The sequence below is a fragment of the Crocuta crocuta genome, unplaced genomic scaffold (genome assembly GCF_008692635.1).
Source record: "Crocuta crocuta isolate KB4526 unplaced genomic scaffold, BGI_CrCroc_1.0 scaffold282, whole genome shotgun sequence".
NCBI lineage: Eukaryota > Metazoa > Chordata > Mammalia > Carnivora > Hyaenidae > Crocuta > Crocuta crocuta.
The window spans coordinates 4,702,916-4,724,109 of NW_027529174.1; the positions used below are offsets into that span (position 1 = coordinate 4,702,916).

At 37.7% G+C, this 21,194-nt stretch overlaps 1 protein-coding gene across 1 annotated transcript in view; it reads left to right on the forward strand.

Moving 5' to 3' along the window:
* The window catches only part of SCFD2 (sec1 family domain containing 2), a 394,702-nt gene that overhangs the window by 65,710 nt on the left and 307,798 nt on the right, over positions 1-21,194 (forward strand). The window contains exon 4 of the mRNA XM_077757780.1: positions 10,091-10,266. Within this exon, the coding sequence (XP_077613906.1) occupies positions 10,091-10,266 (176 nt within the window). The remainder of the gene's footprint in view (positions 1-10,090; positions 10,267-21,194) is intronic.

Sequence of the window (21,194 nt, forward strand, 5' to 3'; positions counted from 1 at the left end):
GGGGACGACAAAGGATCCAAAGCTGGTTCTGCACTGAGAGCAGAGAGCCTGATGTAGGGCTCGAACTCATGAACCATGAGATCATGACCTGAACTGAAGTCGGATGCTTAGCTGACTGAGCCTCTCAGGCGCTCACGCATGAATGTTTCTATTTGCACATTTCCTTTCTGATAGTTCTTGTTCCTCTTGATATCTGTGTGCATCTAATCATGTCTTCCCCCCTGGGTTCTTTTCCCTTTGTGACTCTGCTTTTCTGATTATCTTCCTCTTTCTGGTAATTGTTTTATGCCTTCTGTTCCTTACTTCTAGTTTCTTAGAAGACTAGATATTTTTGTATCCCCTGTTGTGCCTTCTACATAGATACTCAGTTAATGACTGCTGCTGATCTTAAAGCCTTACCCTATTTCTTTCCCTTCCCCACCCAAGCTGAAATACCCATTCAGTCTCCTGGCTCTCTAATACACAGCATCTTATATCCCTGCCAGTACTGTTTCTGTTCATATTGCTATTGTAGCAGTTACTAGCAAACCCTGAGTAGTTGGACCCGAGAACTCTTATCTATGCTTCTTAGTATTCTCCACACCTAACACAAGACCTTGAACTCACTCTATACCTGATAAATGTTCATGAAATTAATAAGTACATTAAAAATTTTTTTAATGTTTATTTTTGGGAGAGACAGAATGTGAGTGGGGGAGGAGCAGAGAGAGAGGGAGACATAGAATCTGAAGCAGGCTCCAAGCTCTGCTTTGACAGTACAGAGCCCGACACAGGGCTTGAACCCACGAACTACGAAATCATGACATGAGCTCAAGTTAGATGCTTAACTGACTGAGCCACCCAGGCGCCCCTTAATAAGAACTTTTTTGAATTAATACTATCAGTTCAGTTGATATTTGTTATATATTTATTTAATGGATTACTTTTTCTGTCACTCTCTTGCAGTGTCCAGAAATGACATTGATTTAGAACATTATTTCTCAAACTTTTTGGTCTCAGAAAGCCCTTTACATTCATTTTATTTATTTATTTAATTTTTAGTTAACGTATAGTGTGCTATAATAGTCTTAGGGCTGGAATCTGAGAATGACATTGATTAGAACATTAGTCCGCAAAACTTTTCGTCGCAGAACGACTTTACACTCTTAAAAATTGTTGAGGACCCCACAAGCTTTTGTTTATGTGATTACATCTATTGACTCTTTGGAATGTAGAAAACATTGCATCAAGCAGGGATAACTTTTTAAAATACTTATATATTAAGTAACATAAAAATATGATAAACCTATTACATGTAAACATGAGTCACATTTTTATGAAAAATAACTGATTTCAAAAACAAACAATGTGGATGGAGTACCACTGCTTTACATTTTTGCATACCTCTGATGTCTGGTTTAATAGAAGACATATTTGCTTCTTCAGTTAATCTGTTATGATTCAGTATTTTGCATGAAGTATATAAAGATAAAATGGCCTTATAAAGATAAGGCCTTTTCCTTTTGGAGAAAGGAGGACTGTTTTAATACTTTTTCAGAAAATTGAAGATATTCTTTTTTGGTAATACACCAGCTTTACAAGAGGCCATTTCTTGGATTTAATTCCATTGTGGAGTATGATACCAGATCATGGAATTTTCCATACTCAGTTACATTTAAACCCATTGATGTTTCTTGCTCTTTAAATGGATCTTTCACACAGACGTTATTTTATACCACGTGCATTAGTCACTTGGAAAATATTGGTTCTCTAAGTTGTGCAGCTCTTCCAGAGGTTGACACATATTGTATAATATAAAAAACATATTTGCTGATATCACCGCTGATGTCATTAGAAAATGTTAATTATTTGGAATGTAAAGATATAGGGACAGATATAAGTTTTCCAAAATTGTAACTTTCACATGAAAACTTGAGTTTGGTCATTAACAAGACAACTGTCATTTTCCGTGAAGTGACAGGCTCACTTCATTCATTTTTTGGGAAAATGTATAAAGAACCAGAGTTTCTCAGTTCTTTCTCCCAGTAAAAATTGTGCAGCACGAAAACAGCGGTCACTCAAGTAATCACAGCAGTGCTTTTCCTCAAGTCCTTCATTGTATTGCAGTTTGTAGCAGAAGTGCTTTTCCTATATTTCCCATTCCTTTACACAGGATATTGATGTTTTCTTGAGGGCTGAGAGTTGATAAAATTGACATTTACAGTTTTCTCATGACCATTCTGAAGTGAGACTGGCCACTTGTGTAACTCAGCACCCCTGCCTGTATTGGTGCTGAGGCCCCAGCACTTTTACCGGCCATTGTTTTTGCACCACATGGAAACACTGCACAGTAACAAAACAAGGAGCATCTTAGTATTATTACTAAAATAACGGACTTTTTTGACTACCTGATGGTGTCACAAAGACCCAGAGGTCTGTGGAGCATCTTTGAGAATCGTCATATGAAAAACATCCCATATTCCCTGGGGTATAAGTTTGGCACAATTTCCTAGAGATCATTGGAATCATAGTTGGGTGTCAAAATAGAAGGAGCAAAAGCTCACTGAAATTTTTTTCTAGATATTATCCAGGTCTACCGGTAATAGACAATCATTTTTATTCATTTAAAATATATTTGTTATCTGCACATATTATATATTAAGTGTTTGTAGGGAATAAGTGTATAAAATATTATTTTGTCTTCAAATAAGTCATTTAACTCTTCTGAGTCTGTTTTTCTGTCTGCAAAATGGGGAGTTAGCAGATTATCTGCTGATCTGATAATTAGATGATTGATATGAAGCATAGTGTTTATGAAATTTGAAGCATTCTTTAAAGGAAGGTATAGTCTGATGGCAGTATATTGGCTCCCGGGCATGTAAGACACGTTTATAAGCATAATGACCAATGGTTATGTAACTGCATATGAAGAGTGTTCTACCCACTGCAGAGGTGGAATTATTCTCTGAAGGATTTGTTCCCTGACCATTTCATTTGGAAAATGTGTGGCTAGACTAATGGTTTCCAGAAGCCGAAGTACAGATTTGGGATTTAGTTACCTGGCAAATATCTTGAAGCCTAAGTAGTGAATTTCTAAGGAGTTATAAGCTAGAGAGAAAAGTTAGAATGGTTGAGAAGAAGGGTGGACGGTAGAACCCTAAACATTACCTCTGTTTAAGGGTATGAATAGAGAATCTAGAGAAATGGACAGAAAGAGTTTTGTAATAATGCCTGAAAGCTTTAAGGTCATTAAACAAATACTTGCCTGTTACTCTCCATCACCTAAACAGACCTTGATTTGCCTCTATTTCTCTGTGTCCCTCATTTGCAAAATGGGAGTCTGAATTTCTAATGTTCCTTCTTCAAGCATCTACCCACTGGCCCTGTATTTTTAACAAATTGGTGCATCTTTTTTTCCTCTTCTTTTTCCTTCCTCTGCCTCTTTATCTTCTTCCTTCTTCTCTTCCTTTTCTTCCTTATTTTTATGTTTTCTTAACATAAGGGATCCTCAACATGAGAATAAGGGCCAGGAGTTTAAAAACCCAAGAGAGTGATATGATGAGAAGGCTCATGGCTACATCATGGGAGTTTCTTCACATAAGCTCCTCTAAGAGCAGAAATTCCTGTCCAAGTCAGAGTAGAGCCATCAAGGAAATGCTCCTTCCCTGGCAGCCTGTGGTACTGCCCTCTGGAAAACAGGGGCGATCTATCTGTTCCCTTCTGTGCTCTCTGCTGAGTTTATAAATGTTGATGCAGTGTTTAAGTTAGCCTCAGGAAGGCTGCATTTCCAAGGAAAACCAAACCATAAATGTTTCTGGTGGTTTTAGATTTCACTGTTTCGTATAACTTTCGGGGAGAACTGTTTATTTTCTGTTTGTGACCCCTGGTCCCCCAGGAGTTATCCTTTATTCCACACTATCCTGAAAACATATCTTGCAATAAACTTCTGAATTTTGGAGTAATTTGATTGATTTGTATAATTTAAATGTTCTTTTCACATTAGTTTCTTACTCTATCTTTGTAGTACCATAGAGCTCAAAATTTGTGTAACAAGAAACACACACGATCTAAAGGATATCCAGGAAACCTTCAGTACATATATATGGTGTGATAAAAATGGACATCAATTCCCAGCTGGACTTTATCCAGGTTTCACTATACAGATGGCTGTATATACTGCCCTTCAGATCCTGATGGGAAGAGATTTATAATGTCTTCCCTCTCCCTTCTTTAAGAACTTGTTTCAGCATCTAATAGTCATCATGATCATGAAGTTTGTTTCTCATTTATGACTAATCTCTCCACCTGGATGCTAACCATATTTGCCCTTTGACCTCAATAGAGGTGGGAAGCAGGCAGTTATTATTACTCTCCTATTTCTTTATCTGTTGAAAGTCAATGCTTCATCCATTGTATAAATCAATGATAGTAATAAACTCAAATTTCCCAGACAGAAATACATATGTTTATTTTACCTGAGGTATACATTGATTTTATTTCAGAAATAAGACTGTTTAAAAAGTAATACTGGGGCCACCTGGATGGCTCAGTTGGTTAAGCGTCTGACTTCAGCTCAGGTCATGATCTCACGGTTCGTGGGTTCGAGCCCCGCGTTGGGCTCTGGGCTGACAGCTAGCTCAGAGCCTGGAGCCTGTTTCAGTCTGTGACTCCCTCTCTCTCTGACCCTCCCCTGCTCACACTGTCTCTCTCTCTGTCAGAAATAAATAAAAAACATTAAAAATAATTTTTAAAATAGTAATACTGGCACATGCTTCTAGAAAATTCAGATCATAACGTGGTGCATGAACTAAAGTAAAGGTACATCCTCCCTCCCCACTATCGTGCTCTTCAGCATAATCTTTGCTGCTAAATTAGTATCTTGCTTTCCAGACCTTTTTCTGTGTAACTTGGGTAAGAAAGTAAGTAAATAAATATGAAAATATTATGAGAAAAATAAAATAAATATGCATACTAATCACATGGCAATATGGTTTCCATTGTGATTCATTTCTCTCATTCTTTTTTTTAAAAAAATATTTTTAACGTTTATTTACTTTTGAGAGACAGAGAGTGAGTGGGGGAAGGGCAGAGAGAGAGGGACACAAAATCCGAAGCAGGCTCCAGGCTCTGAGCTCTCAGCACAGAGTCCAGTGCAGAGCTCAAACCCACAAACTATAAGATCATGACCTGAGCCAAGGTTGGACTCACCAACTTGATCCACCACTAACCAACTGAGCCACCCAGGTGCCCCTCTTTTCTTTCATTCTTATTAGTGTTTTGGCTACCCATCATTAAAATACCAGAAGGTAACTTAGTCATATGATTGTGCCTTATTTTAAACATTACATGTACACTTTAAAAATTACATTAAATTGTTAAATTTTTAACTAAAAAATTTTGTTAAATGTTTTTTATTTTATTTTTGAGAGAGAAAGAGAGAGAGGGAGAGAGAGAGGGAGAGAGAGTGCATAGGGGAGGGGTAGATAGAGAGAGACACAATCCGAAGCAGGCTCCAGGTTCTGAGCTGTCAGCCCAGAGCCCGACATGGGGCTTGAACTTGCGAACTGTGAGATCCTGACCTGAGCCAAAGTCGGATGCTTAATTGACTGAGCCACCCAGACACCCCAATTAAATCGTTAAATTTAATCAAATTTAAAATGTGTGAAGATATTGATAACAACCCTGGAAAACTGTTTCAACTTAAGCTAAGTATACATCCACCCAGCAAACTCATGGGCATGTAACCAATAGAAACGAGTGCTTACATTCACCAAAAGACATGTTGTTAGAATGTTCATAGTATTATTACTTAATAATGGCTCCAAACTGTAAAGTATAAGCAGAATAGATGAAAAAAAAATCAAAGCAGAATAGATGAAAAAATCCAGTACATTCTTCNTGTTGAACAAAAGCTAGACACAAAAGAGTACATATGTATAATTTCATTTATATGAAGTTCAAAAGCAGATAAAAAATGATCTGTGGTGGTAGAGGTAGAAGTAACGGTCAACCTTTGTGGGATTATTGACTGGATAGGTATACAGAGGGGTCTTCTGGAGTGTTGAACATATTCTGTACCTTGATCTGAATGGTGGTTACATATGTAAATATTAATTTACATATGTAAATGATAAATATGCACTTAATATTTGTATGCTTTGCTTTATGTTGTACTCCTCATTCTCCACCCCTCCTATGCCTGAGGTTTCTGAGCCTGGGGTTGAGAGCACCTTCTAAAGAGGGGGCCCCCTCTTTGCTGCCCTACCTTTTCATGTATTCTATGCAGAACCCTGTTTGGGGGGGCTGAGGTTATGAGGTTTATTTTTATTGTTTGTTTTGTTCCATTATTTAGTACACTTCCATTCCTCTTTTACCTTCCGGGAATTTATATTTTAGTTAAAATTTTTTTAATATGATAAATATGATATTGTTATTATAAACATATAAAAAGTTAGAGTTCACTTACAGTTATAATTACTTGAATAGTCTCATTTCTGCTGTTTCTCAGTTATAACTAAGTATAACTAACTATAATTATGTCTCCCAATGGAAAATTGCGTTCAGGTTATATTCTGATTTATATGGATTTATAGCAATATCTTTTTCTTAACTGAGGGAATTTGGTATAGGCTTTTTTGGGGGGTGATGAAAATGTTCTCTAATTATATAGTGGTGATGACTGTACAACTCTGTAAATATACCAAAACCAACCGAACTGTACGTTTTAAGGGTGAATTGTATGGTATGTAACCAAACAAATTTCAGCCAAAATTTAAACATAAGTTAAGAAACTCTCCTAAAATGTAGAAAGAACAGTGCATTGAAAAGATGTTAGAAAAGATAAAAGATATAGAGAACCAATCCAGGAGGTCCAAAAGCTATATTAGAAGTTTCAGAAAGAAAGAGAAAGCAGAGAATAAGAAATTAACAAAGGAAGAATGTGAGACTTTCCCAGATGTGAAGAAAGTCAAACTGAATGGGCCTCCTGAGAAGGAAGTGGAAAGAATAAAAGGCCTCTAAACTAGACATACTCACTGTGAGTATAAGAGAATAAGAGCCCCCAGGCCCCGAAATGGAAAAAAGAAGCTCACCTACAAAGGAGCAGGAATGAGATTGGCACACATTCTTTATTAGCAACCATGAAAACCAGGATGTAGTGAACAGCACATTATTGGCAACCTAGAATTGCAGACCCAGATAAACTATTATGAAACTTTGAGGGCAAGAAAATGCCTTTTCAGGGACACAAAAACTCTGCTTTCTTCAAAGTTTCTTTTCTGAGGAAGTTACTTGAGGATGTCCAGCAAAGCAAGACAGTATACCAAGAAAGAAAAATCGTGGATTTGATGAATCAGTTCCGACAGAGGACAGCAATAAAAGCAGTTCCAGGCTGCTGGCTGTGCAGAAAGGCCTAGAAAACAGTCTGTCCATGTTGGAATGGGATCATGAAGGGTTTGACACTATTCAGGGAGGGAAAAAACCCCACAGACTCCAAAGGTAAGACAGTGTATTTGAGATTAGAATACTTCAAAGCTTTGGTTAAGGCAGATAATGCCCTATCAGAACAGAGAGAGGCAGAGAGCAAGAGAAAAAGCAAGGAAGGAAGAGAAAGGAAGAAAGAAAAATATGCTTTAGAAGATTCTAGGAGCGAAGCGTATTACACGCATAAGGAAATGTAATCAACACATAATTTGGCTCTGCCATTAGTAGTTATATTATTTATAATGATGTAAGCACTGTTGATTGATTTTGAACTTTTCTAATGGAACCATAGAAAAAGCATATAAGACTAAATTATGGTTACAGAACAAAATATAAACGCCAGTCATTGTGACAAGGTAAAAATAAAAGTACAGATGATTTGAAAGATGAAAGGGGGAATAAGAAGTAAAGGGAAATGTAAGGGGGGAGGTGGCTAATATCCTCTTCTGAGAACATGAAAAGCTGTAGGATACCATCTGTAGTTGACAGAACAAAAAAGAAAGTTTTAATATATAATGTAGGTTACAAAGATAACCAACAGATAGGGGCAAAATGTTTGAAATCTCTTGTCGGTATATACACTATCTTACAATCTTTTTGTTGGGTGTTCCTATCCCTTTTTAATTTTTTCTGTCATTATGAAGGAGTAAAGAGGGGATATAAACTGTCTGTTCAGCTACCCTCTGAGCCTTTTGTATGTTATTTACAAATCTCCTAAACCATCTTTCATGCACGAAATTCTGGCTCTCATGTCAACTGTTGAATTTTCCTCTGATGGTGCTGCCTACTGACCTATCGTTTAATTTTAGTAGAGTTTCCACCTTTAATCTATATATTGTGGATGTTTTTGCTATAGTGTGTATACATTCCTGGAAGCGTTTTGCAGAATTACATATTAGGAATCAGGATTCATGATTAAAAAAAAAATCTATTAGCAGAGGCCCATTCAAAAGTCTTTGCAAATTAATCATCAGAGCACTGACAAAACTAGTAAGAATCTTGATAAAAGACTAGCATAGATAAAAAGATACACTACGTTTCTATGAATAGAGAAACGTTACAGCACCTACAGGCTTTATGTGAACCAAAGAGTTGAAGGTAGCTTCCTGAAAGGGGATGTAAAGAGGAGGAGAGGCTGTTTAGTTGCGCTGAAGATCAAGCAAAATCCAACAGGAAGGACTCCAAGGCAGGGCACGTGGCCAGGCAGAGCCCAGAGAACGAGCTGGAGATGCGTGCGCACTGTGCCTGGTGCTTGGTTCCTCTCATGGCTTGCAGTGCTCAGCTGTGTTTGTGTACTTCGTGTTCAGCTGCTGTTATTAGGTGGCGCAAAATGTTAAAATAATGAGAAAAAATGACAAATGAACAGATGTGACTTTTGTGTAATATTGAAATTATTCCGTTTGCCAGTTGTGTGTGAACAATTAGGTTTTAGCAGGACGTACTATATTTAAATATTTTAATGTACTGTGCCTTTATTATACTAGAAAAGTGATTGAAAAGGAAGGAAATGTAATGCTGATTTCTGGGAGTGCAAGACTTGAAACACAAAAGTTTGTTTATTCAAATTTCATGCCCTGGGTTTTCATGAAAATGATGAATAAAAAACATGCAATGACAGTATTATTATTTCTCATACCAAGAGGTTTTAAAAAAATTTAGTAGCTAAATATGCTGTTATAGACAAAATTTCTGATGGTAGTTGCTTTTTACCATTAAGACACAGTTCTATGATTAAATCAAACCCATCACTGACAGAGTAAGGTGTGCAGGAAAGATTTTCCTGACTTGCATCTAAGTTCAACCCCGTTGCCGCCTTCTTGTCCAATGGAGAGAATCTGGTGTCCAGGAGTTTGTCCACAAACTACTGATAAATGGCAGGAATGCAGTCTGACACCCTGGAGAAGGTGACACTCAAGACTGCTATAGGTGCAAGTTGGAGCTAGAGGCTCTGACGGAGTGAATCTTCAACAGGCATTTTGTTTTGTTTCCTTTTTCTTACAATCTCTAGTCCTTTATGAGATAGGGCTCTTGTTCTAGGTCTAGGCGACCACTATAGTAAACATGCTGCATCACTCATGCCAAACGTTTTCTTCAGATGCCTCATCCTCCAGGGTTTAAATTTTTTTTTTTTTTTTTTGCCACCCCAGTTCTCCGTGGGTTTTTATTTCCTATAACAGCCAGCTTTTATCCTCATGAATATTGTCATGAACCCACGGATACCAGTGATAAGGTTGTAGCTGCAATCATAACCGATTTCTCCTCCTACTTTCTATACACACCACACCATTAGGAATTCTGACTTTTTGCTTCTTCGACTGCTGTGTCCTCAGTCTTAGAGAGGCACCCCATGTTGAGCTTACCAAATACTTACTTGTATAACTTTATTTGAGAACTTATTTATGGGGCATTGTAGAATTATGATAAACTCTACTAGCGATATGGCCTTGGCCAGATGGCTTAACATCTGTCTCTTTACTTGTAAAATGTAGGTCATCGTTTCAAATTTGCATGTTGTTGTAAGAATCACAGTAGCTTAGGAAACTCTGAAGGTCTGTCCAGTGCAAGGCAGTAGTACTACTGATGGCATTCTTCCTATGATTTCACCATTGATAAATTATTGTTCCTCCAGGGAGAGTGACTCCAGGGCAGCTCATGTCCTATATTCAGCTCTTCAAGAACAACCTCAAAGCTTTAGTGAATCACTGTGGGCTCCTACAGCTTGGGCTGGCCACAGTTCAAACTCTGAAACACCCACAGACTGCCAAATGGGACAACTTTCTGGCTTTTGAAAGACTCCTTCTCCAGGTATGTTGCTATGGGAATTTCTTGGGATATTAAGTTAAAATGTTCACTTCTGGGGAAAATCTTGGATATTTATTGTAGTCTTAGTAATAAGTCCTATTGTTGACATATACTCTATATCATATTCTCTAAGAGCCTCCAAATTAAAATTATACTAGGAATTTTCCATACCTATTCTTTTTTTGTTTGTTTTGTTTTGTTTTTTGATAGTAACTCTTTGGCTTTTCACTCAATACCAAGAATGTCTTTTGAGCATTCGACTAACCTTTGGGAACCTCTTTTCAATTTTATGCCATTTGGACCTTTCTTGATCTCCATGGCATCTTTATTCAATCCTTGCTACTTTTCTTATAGAATATTACTACTATTTACATTTCTTCTGACACTAACTAGTCTCTAATTCTCAGATAACATTTAGCATGTGGCTTAAAATGATGTTTAATTAAAGATGAAGGAAGGCAAAGTACATTTGTGAATGCAGTGAATTCGAAGTGATTTGTATGGGGTCAGAACCTTTTCATGATTGATGAAATATCTTCATGGAAAACTTAAAAAATTATAAAGCAATTCAAACTTAAATAAAATAATATGACCTAACTATGTACTCTCTGCATAGACTCAATATAATTTACCTGTTTTTATGTTTATTCTATATCCTTTTTCACTAAAGAAATAAAATTAGAAATAAAGTTGAAACATTTCAGATACTATACCCTTCCTTGCTCTTACTCTCCTTTTTTCTTTCCCAGAGGTAGTCACTAACTCAATTCCTTGTTTTTATATTTTTATTAAATACTTATTTATCCACAAATAATACAGAGTATTGTGCTCTGGTTTTTACTTTTTATGTAGGTAATATTGTATTATAAATATTCCTAAACAACTTGTGTTTTCCTCTCAACATTCTTTTTTTTAAGATAATTCAAGCTGACATGTGTAGATCTAGTTCATTTATTTAAACTATACCATGCTATTTGATTATATGAATATAAAATACTTTATTTATCCAATTCATATTTATCCAATGCAAATATTCCATATTTGTGTGTGTGTGTGTGTGTGTGTGTGTGTGTGTGTGTGTGTAGAGGGACAGACAGAGAGAGAGGAAACACAGGGGAGAGAGAGAGAGAGAGAGAGAAAGAGAGAGAGAGAGAAAGAGAGAGAGAAAGAGAGAGAGAGAGAGAGAATATGGTGAATCTCCCAGGACATGTTTTTTGTTGTTTTTTGGTATACATGTAAAAGAGTTTCTGTAGGATACATACCTTGGAAAGGATGTTAGATTGTTGACCACGCATATTGTTGAGTTTACTAAATACCAGCAAAGTGATCGCCAAAGAGTTTGAACTAGTTGACCCTTCCATTAGGCATGTACGACATTTCGTTTCCCTACATAGTGTCCAGTACTCAGTTTTATCAAATTAGAACATTTTTTAAATAGCTGGTCTGTGTCATTTCTTTATATATGTTTGCAATTTTCTGACTCCTGATGAGTTTGAACATCTTGTGTAGTATTTATTGGCTTTTCAGTTTTTCTCTTCTGTCAGTTGCTCATTCTTTTTTTTTTTTTTAAGTTTATTTCTTTGACAGACAGAGCATAGAAGAGCAGAGAGAGAGGGAGAGAGAATCCCAAGCAGACTCTGCACTACCAGCGCAGGGCCCAGTGTGGGGCTTGATCTCATGAAATGTGAGATCGTGACCTGTCGATATCAAGAGTCAAACGCCCAACCGACTGAGGCACCCAGGCACCCTTCAACTGCCCATTTTTATATTGTACCCATTTTTATCCATTGGGTAACAGAAAAACTGTCTTATATCATGCAAATACTTCTCCAAGGGTGTGGTTTGTTGTTTAACTTTAATTCCAGTATATTGTGCAGAAGTCTAAAATTTTAATGTAGTCTAGCTGGTTAATATTATCCCTTATGACTTGTGCTTATTTATGTTTTGTATTAGAAACCTATTTATACCCCTAATTTCTAAACATATTGTTCTATATTTCCACTAAAAATTAACTTTTGACATTTGAAATTTTAATGCACATGGAACTTATTTTTGTTAATGATACCATTCAGATCTAACTTTCTTGTCTTGTCTTTTCTTGTCTTTTCTTTTCTTTTCTTTTGAGAGAGAGGGCACAAGTGAGTGAGGAGTAGAGGAGCAGAGAGGGAGAGAGAGGATTCCACAATAGGCAGAGAGAGAGAGAAGTGAGGCTTATCCACAGCTAATGTTTACCTGAAGTGGGGCTCAAGCTCACCTTATGTGGGGCTGGTACTCACTTGAAGTGGAGCAGGAGCTCACCCAAAGCGGGGCTCATGTTCACCCATAGTGGGACTCAAACTCATGAACTGTGAGAACCTGAGCTGAAGTCAGATGCTTAACAACTGAGCCACCCAGGCACCCCTAACTTTCTTTTCTTCCACATGGATAGTCTAGTCGCCCCCACTATTTATGAAATACTCCAAGTACAGTAAATTATTTACCCAAGAGTCATTTTCCTCTTTCTCATGTTGGCAAAGCATCAGTTTTGTTCCAGTGTCTGCTCTTCTCTCACATGATTCAGATAAATCCTGATTGGCCTCAGAATACATTGGCATTCTCCTTTCCTTACCTGATGATTAGTTTAGCAGTTCAAGTCAAAGACAGGCGAGGGGTGGTTTACTGGAAGAGTTTGTACAAAAGGTTTTCTTTTGCCCTGACAGAAGATACATTATGAGGAAACAGTCTCCTTTTTCTGCCTCTTGATGTATGTTTGTGACATGAGCATTCTGTGATGATGGAGGGAGCTCACTGAGATCCTGAGGAAGAGAGAGGCTGGATCTTTGATGACTTTGAACCTTAGCTCAAATATCTTGTTTTGTGATACAATAATTCTCATTGTTTGCATCACCTAAACATGTCTGTTTTCTGTTATTTGGAGCCAAAACATATTCGTTTTTTCCTACTGATATATAAATACTAAGACGCCATACTAAGCCCAAAAGTGGGCTTATTTCTCACTTTCTATTCTGTTCCAGGTAAGTCAGTTTATCCATCACAGAATTAATATTACAATGTTTTAAAACCATAATGTCCAGTTTTTATGCCTTTCTTTATAAAAGAATTATGAGATTTATTTGTGGGTATTTTACAGATTTTAAAACCATTGTGAATTGAATTTTGGTTTTTTATTTATTTATTTTTTTAAAAACCATTGTGAATTGAATTTTGGTTTTTTATTTGTTTTTTTTTTTAATACCATTGTGAATTGAATTTCTTAAGGTTAATTTTTAATAGTTTGTTGCTGGCATATAGGAACACTCTAGATTCTTGCCTGGTGATCACATGTCCAAAAGCTTGGCTTTTGCATTTATATTTCTTTCTTTCTTTCTACACTGGATACCATTTCCTTTTCTTTTTAGGGCCTTAACCAGATACGAGGACACTGTTCAATAGAGGCAGTGAAATGAGGCGTCTTCATCTTATTCCTGAGTTTAAAGAAAATGTTCTAAAATTTTACCATTAAATATTATGTTTGCTGAGGCTTTATTTATTTATTTATTTATTTATTTTACTTTATTAAATTAAGGCTAAGAAAGTTCCTTCCTAAACCTAGTTTGCTGTGTTGTTGTTTTGTTGGTGTTTTTATCATATGTGAGTATTGAATTTCATTTAATGCAGATTATGAATTTTTTTAGATGACTATGTGGTGAATTGTATTTATAATTTTTTAATGTTAAATAATCGTTATTGAATTCCTGGATAAGTTCAACTTGGTCTCCCCCACACACACACCTTTCCCCTCTGCTGGATTTAGTTTGCTAATACTTTACTTAGCTATTTGCATTTACGCTCATAGGTGAGATTAGCATATTATTTTTCTTTATTGTGGTGCCATTGTCTGGTTTTAAAACAAAGGTTATGGTAGTTTTTTAAAAAATTGGGATGAGTTTCATTTTCATATTTTCTGGAGCTATTTGTATAAGAAAGAAATCATCGGTTGCTCACAGGGAAACATCTCTGAAGAATCATATCCACCTAGCTTTGTTGTTGTTAGATTTCGATTTTTATTTCTGATTTAATTACTTAAATGTTTCTAGATCTGTTTAATTTACTGTTTCTTCTTGAGATTTTGGTTGATATTAGCTTAAGTTGGCTATTCATTTGTATTTTCAAATTTATTGGCAGAAATTTATTCATAGAATTCTCTTAAACATTTAAATCTCCTTTGAATATATAGTTATAGTCCATTTTTAAATGCCTAGTTATTTTTATTTTGCTCACTTTGTTTTTTGTCTTGGTACTAGTGGACTTTTATTAATCATTCTAAAGATCCAGCTATCTATATCTACATCTATCTATTTCATCTATACCCATACCCATACCTATGTATTAAAGGCCATGAGTTCATACTAATCACATTTCTAATCTAATACCACAGGATTATTGTAGCTTTTTCCCTTTCCCTATTTGTGACTTCCCTCTCTGACCATGAAGAACCTATCTCCCATTACCCTCAACATATTTAATGACATGATAAATTCCCCCCATGTGTAACCAGTCTTCCATTAGAGCTGCTGCCCCTCTCACACCCTCCTCACCTCCCCTGGGCTCTGTCTTCCTGCTGCAGGCCATGGCCAAGTCCACATAGATGTTTGTTTCGCTTCACACACAGGCGGCCCTCCTGAAGCTCCCACACGGATGCCCTTCTCGCCTCGCCGGAGCTCTGACATCTTGCACTGTGCTCCCCCAGCCTTGCCCTTGTGCACAGGGCCCTTCCTCACTCCTCTCAGGTCAGGACCCACCAGCAGACCCCATTGCTGCCCACACGGCACAGATGCCTCCTCACTCTGCAGGCTCTGACCCTAGCGGAATACTGCCATTGCCGCTCCCCTGTTCAGACGATCTCACCTCCCTGCTCAGGCTCTGACATGGTCTTTGGATACTGCTTTTCTCCAACCTCCAATGAATGCTTTTTTTCACCTCCTTTGGTTCTAACAACCCATGGAGAACTGTTGCTTCCTCCGTGGATCCCTTTATCATCCTTTGGGCTCTGATAACCTGCTCCAGGCCACTGCTCCAACTCCTTCCCTCCCCACTGCCACACCACACGGACAATGTCCTTACCCTGTGCTACCCACCACATATGTCCTCTAAGGTGAGTCTCTAGTTGCAGAATCTAACAAAAGTGTTTCAAAACAAGGCAGAGCAGTTTTCTCCCAGGAATGATAGTCTTTCACCTCACTAGAGGTTTCTGAAGAAGCTTGACCCAGGATTAATTCTAAGCCATCTTATATTTATAATTAAGTGTTACGATTCTGTTCCATATTAGACTGCCGCAGATGTGACCACAGGACTTGGTGTGGTTCTTTCAGCAAGTGGAAAGGAATAAAAACACTGGGAAAAAGAAGTAAGCATTCAAAATGTGAAAATACTACTCTTATCATAATGGCACATTACCCAGGCTAGCACTGTTCTCTGTCATTTCTGGACCCTTGCACATTAGTGTTTTAGCAGAGGCAAACTTGTAGACTGGCCATGGTAATTGCTCTTTGTATATGGACATGCTTATTTTATACAGTATACACTTATCCATTAGTGTAACAAGTCCTAATATATGGTGAGCTATCCCTTTTACAGACATTGGTTTGATATTAGAGCATCTAACCAGTAGAGTTTATTTTGAGGATGAAGGCAACTTCTAAGCTTTTCCCAAAGAGCTTGAGAGCCACCTGGATGCAAAGCTCAGCCAGCACTGAGAGTTGTTTATTTCTTTGGAGACTCATTTCCACCATTTTTTACCATGCCTCTGTCACCAGGACCTCAGTGTTGACTTTATGGCCTAAGTAACATTATAGACATTTTTGGTTAAGAAAAAGAAATCAGTCCTGGAAATCTATACTTAAACACAGGTTACTGCATTTCCTCTACACTACCATCTTTTGGGTTAGTGGTTTAGGCGATTTTATGACAAGTCAGCAACAGATCTGAGTATAATTCATAAGACTTCTGTTTGGCTGAGGCTTCTGAAAATGATAGAAAGATAATGTTATGTGCTCAACGGAGAAACTTTTTTGAGTGTTGTTGGGAAAAATCTAATATTTATTAGCCGTGAATATGCTTTTAAAGACCAAAGGAGATAAAATAGCTTCTCAACTCCTTTTCCTTTCCTTAACTCCAAGGTCCAGTATCTCAATCTGTGTTTTAGGTGTTCAGTACATGTGTGCATGCACATTACCTAATAGTTGTTTCTGTTTCAAGTTTCAAGTATATAAAAGAACAAATTTAACCTGAACATGGATACATTTATGATTGTATTAGTGAATGTATTCACTGGTAAGAGTAGCTTTGCTTTATTTAAGTCAAAGTACGGATTTACTTAATTTGGATAGTAGTCTACAAAGAATTCTCTTTCTAGAGTGGAACAAGAAAGTTTGATTTCATCACCTCATCTAATTAGGATTAAATTGCTTACCTCGTAGTGTTGGTTGGTGTTGGGATTGAATGGAATTATATATGTACATCACTCAGTATAGTGCTTGACATTTAGCAAGCACTCAATAAATAGTAGTTATTATTTATTCTTTCTGCTGAACCAAAAATATTACAAATGCCAGTTTATTTTATAAGAGCAATGCTTTTAACATACTCTCACCTAGACTTTGTTTTTTCTAACTTAAAATATATTAAGGAAAAATGAGGTTGTTACTTAGGAAAATGCTACTGCCTTTTTTTGTATTTGTTGTTTGGTACTACTTAGCAGCATTTTTCTTTAAATCTAGATGTAAATCCCACTGTTCTGATATGCATATCTGATGTTTTTATGCTAATTGTCACAAAGAAAAACTTTATTGACCATAATTTATTATGGTTATGAAACAGTAGCAGGCTCTGTGGTAGAAGAGGCAGCTGTGTTTATATTTCCTAAAATAATATACTTGATACATATGTGTTTTCCAACTTCAGTTGTTTCTTTAGTCAGAATTTACATTTCTAAATTAAAATATCTAACTTGGAACGTGATTTTTAAATAAAATAAAATGAGTTACAAAGCCACTCAAGATAACCCAGATACATGTTGCTTTTGCCTTAAATTTCACTTGTCTTTGCAATGAAACGTAGCTATACCATTTTACTAGCTGTCGAGCCAGTTTTTCTAAATGGGTAAAATGAACTCTTTTTATTATATACTGAATTTCAGAATACCTCTTCTACAACAAATCACATTTCCCTTAGCTAAATAAATAGTAGACCTGCTTGTGCTGTAACAAACTGGGGGTTTACCTTCCTGGTCCTCTAGAGCTTCTGTGAGGTCCCCAGCCATGTGGCGCAGCTTGGAAGTGTAATGCCTCATTTCAGTTCCATGTCCGACCACACTGACACCGTGGGAGGTCCTGTTTTGTTGTGATTTGTCACTTGCAAGAGTGCTGGTCACATCATTGGGATAAAGGGTGAGGTATGAGGCAGAAAAAGATGATTCCCAAAGCAGATCTGAGTGTTGTTTACACATTAAGGAGATTTTTCATAGGATTTTTCCTGAGAAGAAAAATTATGGCTCATGTTTCAAAGAAAACCTCTTATTTATTTTATACTCTACTCTCAACAGTTCTGACACCAAACACGTAGGACTCCCTACACCAACCAGTTCTCCAACTCTAAACACCAACTGGGTGTCCTACAGTTCAGTCATGACACTAACTAAATGGAGCTCGTGCAGACCCCACAGGTCGTAGGCACAGTCCCGCGAGTCTGCCCCCCATCTTAGACACCAGTTGCAAGTCTGGGCTTCTCATACTTCTGACCATACGGTTATATATCGGGTCCCCCACAACCCCTTTCTTGGGTTTGATAATTTGCTATAATGGCTCACAAAACTGGGGGAAACAGTTATCTCACTTCACCAGTTTACTGTAAAGGGTATTACAAAGGATATAGGTGAACACCCAGATTAAGAGGCACATAGAATGAGGTCTAGAAGGGTCTTAAATGCAGGAGATTTGTCCCTGTGTGGTTGGAATGTGCCACCCTCCCAGCACATGGCTGTGTTTACCAAACCAAAAGCTCACTGAACTGTATACTTGAGGTATTTTTATGGAGGCCTCATCACGTAGGCAGGATTGATTATTAACTCAGTCTCTAGCCCTTCCCTTCCCTGGAGAAGAGCAGATAAGGCTGGAAGTTCCAAGCTTCTACTCATGGCTTGGTCTTTCTGGTGACTAGTCCTCAGGAACTATTCAGGAATCCACTAAGAGTTACCTCATTAGAACAAAAGATGCTCCTATCACCCAGGAAATTGCAGGGGATTTAGGAGTTCTGTGTACCAGGAACCAGGGTCAAAGACCAAATATTAGAACAACTGATGATCCTAGAATTCCTATTGCTCAGGAAAATATAAGGGTTTTAGAGGCTGTGTGCCAGAAATCGGGAGCAGAGACTACATTTTTTAGTAGCATATATAGTATAAAAAAATATATACTTTTTTTTATTATGTCACAGTGTTTTTTACAGTATTACATCAAAATAACTGCAAAGGCAAGTATTAGAGAACAATAACTTTCCCCCATTCCTGATTTCCATGATGAGAGGGTTTTCACAAGCATGGTCTTAGCCTGTTTCTGACCCTTTATATCCCCCTCTCTTGGGAAGAAGACTATCTTTTCTGGTTGGCAAATTTGGGATGATTGAATGTACTCAACTCTGCCTTTTCGCCTCTTGAGAGGGGCTCTGTCTGTGGAGAGCACTGTGGTACTCAGCAATTTCAGCACAATCTGCCTTCTTTCTCCACTCTTACCCCTTAGAGCAAGCTGGCAGCAGGGAGTAGGTACTCTGCTCTGTGTCTTTATGGGAGGGCTTCCCTGGTCAGAGTTTGCCCCTGACCTGGAGGAAAAGGCTGCCTGATTCTGGAGCTCCATAGGAGCAAGCCACTTGGCTGACAGACCTAATATTCTACCCCCCAGACTGGCCTTTATCACTAAAACAAAGTGATGCTTGGACTCATGCCTTTACCTAGGTCTGCTTTGTTTCTCAACTTGTTAAGAAGAGGGGTGCTACTTTTTTTGGTGGTCCCCTTGGAGAGCCCTACAGTAATCAGTAGTTGTTTTGAATGAAATATCTTAAATATTTGGGGAGAAGAGTTAAATGGGGATTTATCAGTTATCTCTTTGGACATTTGTATAAAACAGTTTTGTACGTACAAAGAGATGTAGGGGGGAGATTGTAACATAATATACAGGAAATCTTTCTTTTTTAATGATTGGGTTGCAAATAACAAAGGTAATTTTCCATTCTGAAAATAATTTGGTCAGAAGAATATTCCCATTTTTCATTGATTCTAAGATGTCAATTTTTCCCCACATTTTAGTGTTTCTGAAATTGGGATACATCCTGAAATTCATGGTATTTCTTACTTTAATGGGAATAATGTCTTTCTTGCTGGAAGTATATAAAATAATGCTATGTATTGTAATCAGTGGTATCTTAGAATCCATAAAATAGGGCTTTGAAGGTAGGAAGTCAGACCTTAGGTCTGACTTGATGTCTTCCTGACTGCCATAACAGGCTTAAATAAAGAAAAATAGAGCTGAAGTAACTTTGATTCTGATAAATAGGGAACCTTGGGACTTTAAAATATTAGGATTCCTCACCCCGCCCCAGCTTTTCTGATGGCCGGTCCAGATCAAAACTTCAATGCCATCTCCTCAGGGAAGCCAAGCCTTCCCTGAGTAGCTACGTCATCGCTTTATTTTAATGTTGCTTCTCCTCTTCTCTTTTGCTGACAGTTTTTGTTTACACATTCATTATCTCCTTTGCTAGACTAAGATAAGTGAGACCAGGGACTTTGTTGACCTTGTTTACAAGTATGTTCCAGAATGTACACTCTCCATTTTCATGCTTGCCATAGCAAGCTTAACTGCTTGCCTGTGGGAATTTGAGAAGTTTGTTATAAACATGGAGTTCACTTGCCACAGAATGGCCCCGGAATATGAATAAATACTTAAGTGTTTTATTAGAGTTCAAAATGATGCCTTACATAGACACAGGACAGAAGCTTTTTATCCTAACATGTATTCTGACTTCTTACATAGCACACGACCACCCACAATACTGGCTGTGCTTCCCAGCCAGCCAGTGCAGCTAGGTGCTGGCAAGTGAGATGCGGAAGTGATGCGGGCCACTTTCAAGCTGTGCCCGGAGAAGTAGGTACACACCTCTTACCCTTCTTCCTGCGTGCTGAAGTGCAGCCAGGGTGGCAGGAGAAGGCGTGGCCATCTTGGGTCATGAGAGGAAGCCGTGTGTTGGAGATGTTTGAACAAATGACAGAAGGACCATGGTTGGTTTGCTCAAGATGCTGTAAACCCTGTACCGGCTGTGGACCACCTACCTGGACTTTATGTAACTGAGAAATACATTGTCTTCCTTGCGAGACTGCAAGATAAGTGACACTAAGGACTTTGCTGACCTTGTTTACAAGTATGTCCCAGAATGTGCAGTCTTCACTTTCACGCTTGCCTATCTTGCAAGCCACTGTAATTTTGGGTCTTTGTGATAGTAGCTAACCTACATTCTGATTAACATGGTCATCTCTTGCTGCCATATTTGTCACTGTGGTTTGCTCTGTGAGCCTTGAAATTCTGATCATTTTATGATCTCATGAGAAAGTGGTCAAAATAATGAAATGCCTTGATGCCTGCACTCTTAAATATCACCAGTTTCTGGGATATTGGAAATAGTGTATGGGATCTAGATTATTTAAATGCAACCATAAATTATTAGAGGTTTAAAATTTTCCAAACAAAGTTGCTGGAAAAAGTCCCAGATGAAAGACATTTGGAATTAAAGAGATCTGAATAGACTAATATGTTGGTCCCTCAAGGGCTCACATGATTAGACACTTTTATTAATTGACAAGACTTCTACCCCCTTCTCCACCCCTTCCTCCCCCCCCCCCCAACTCG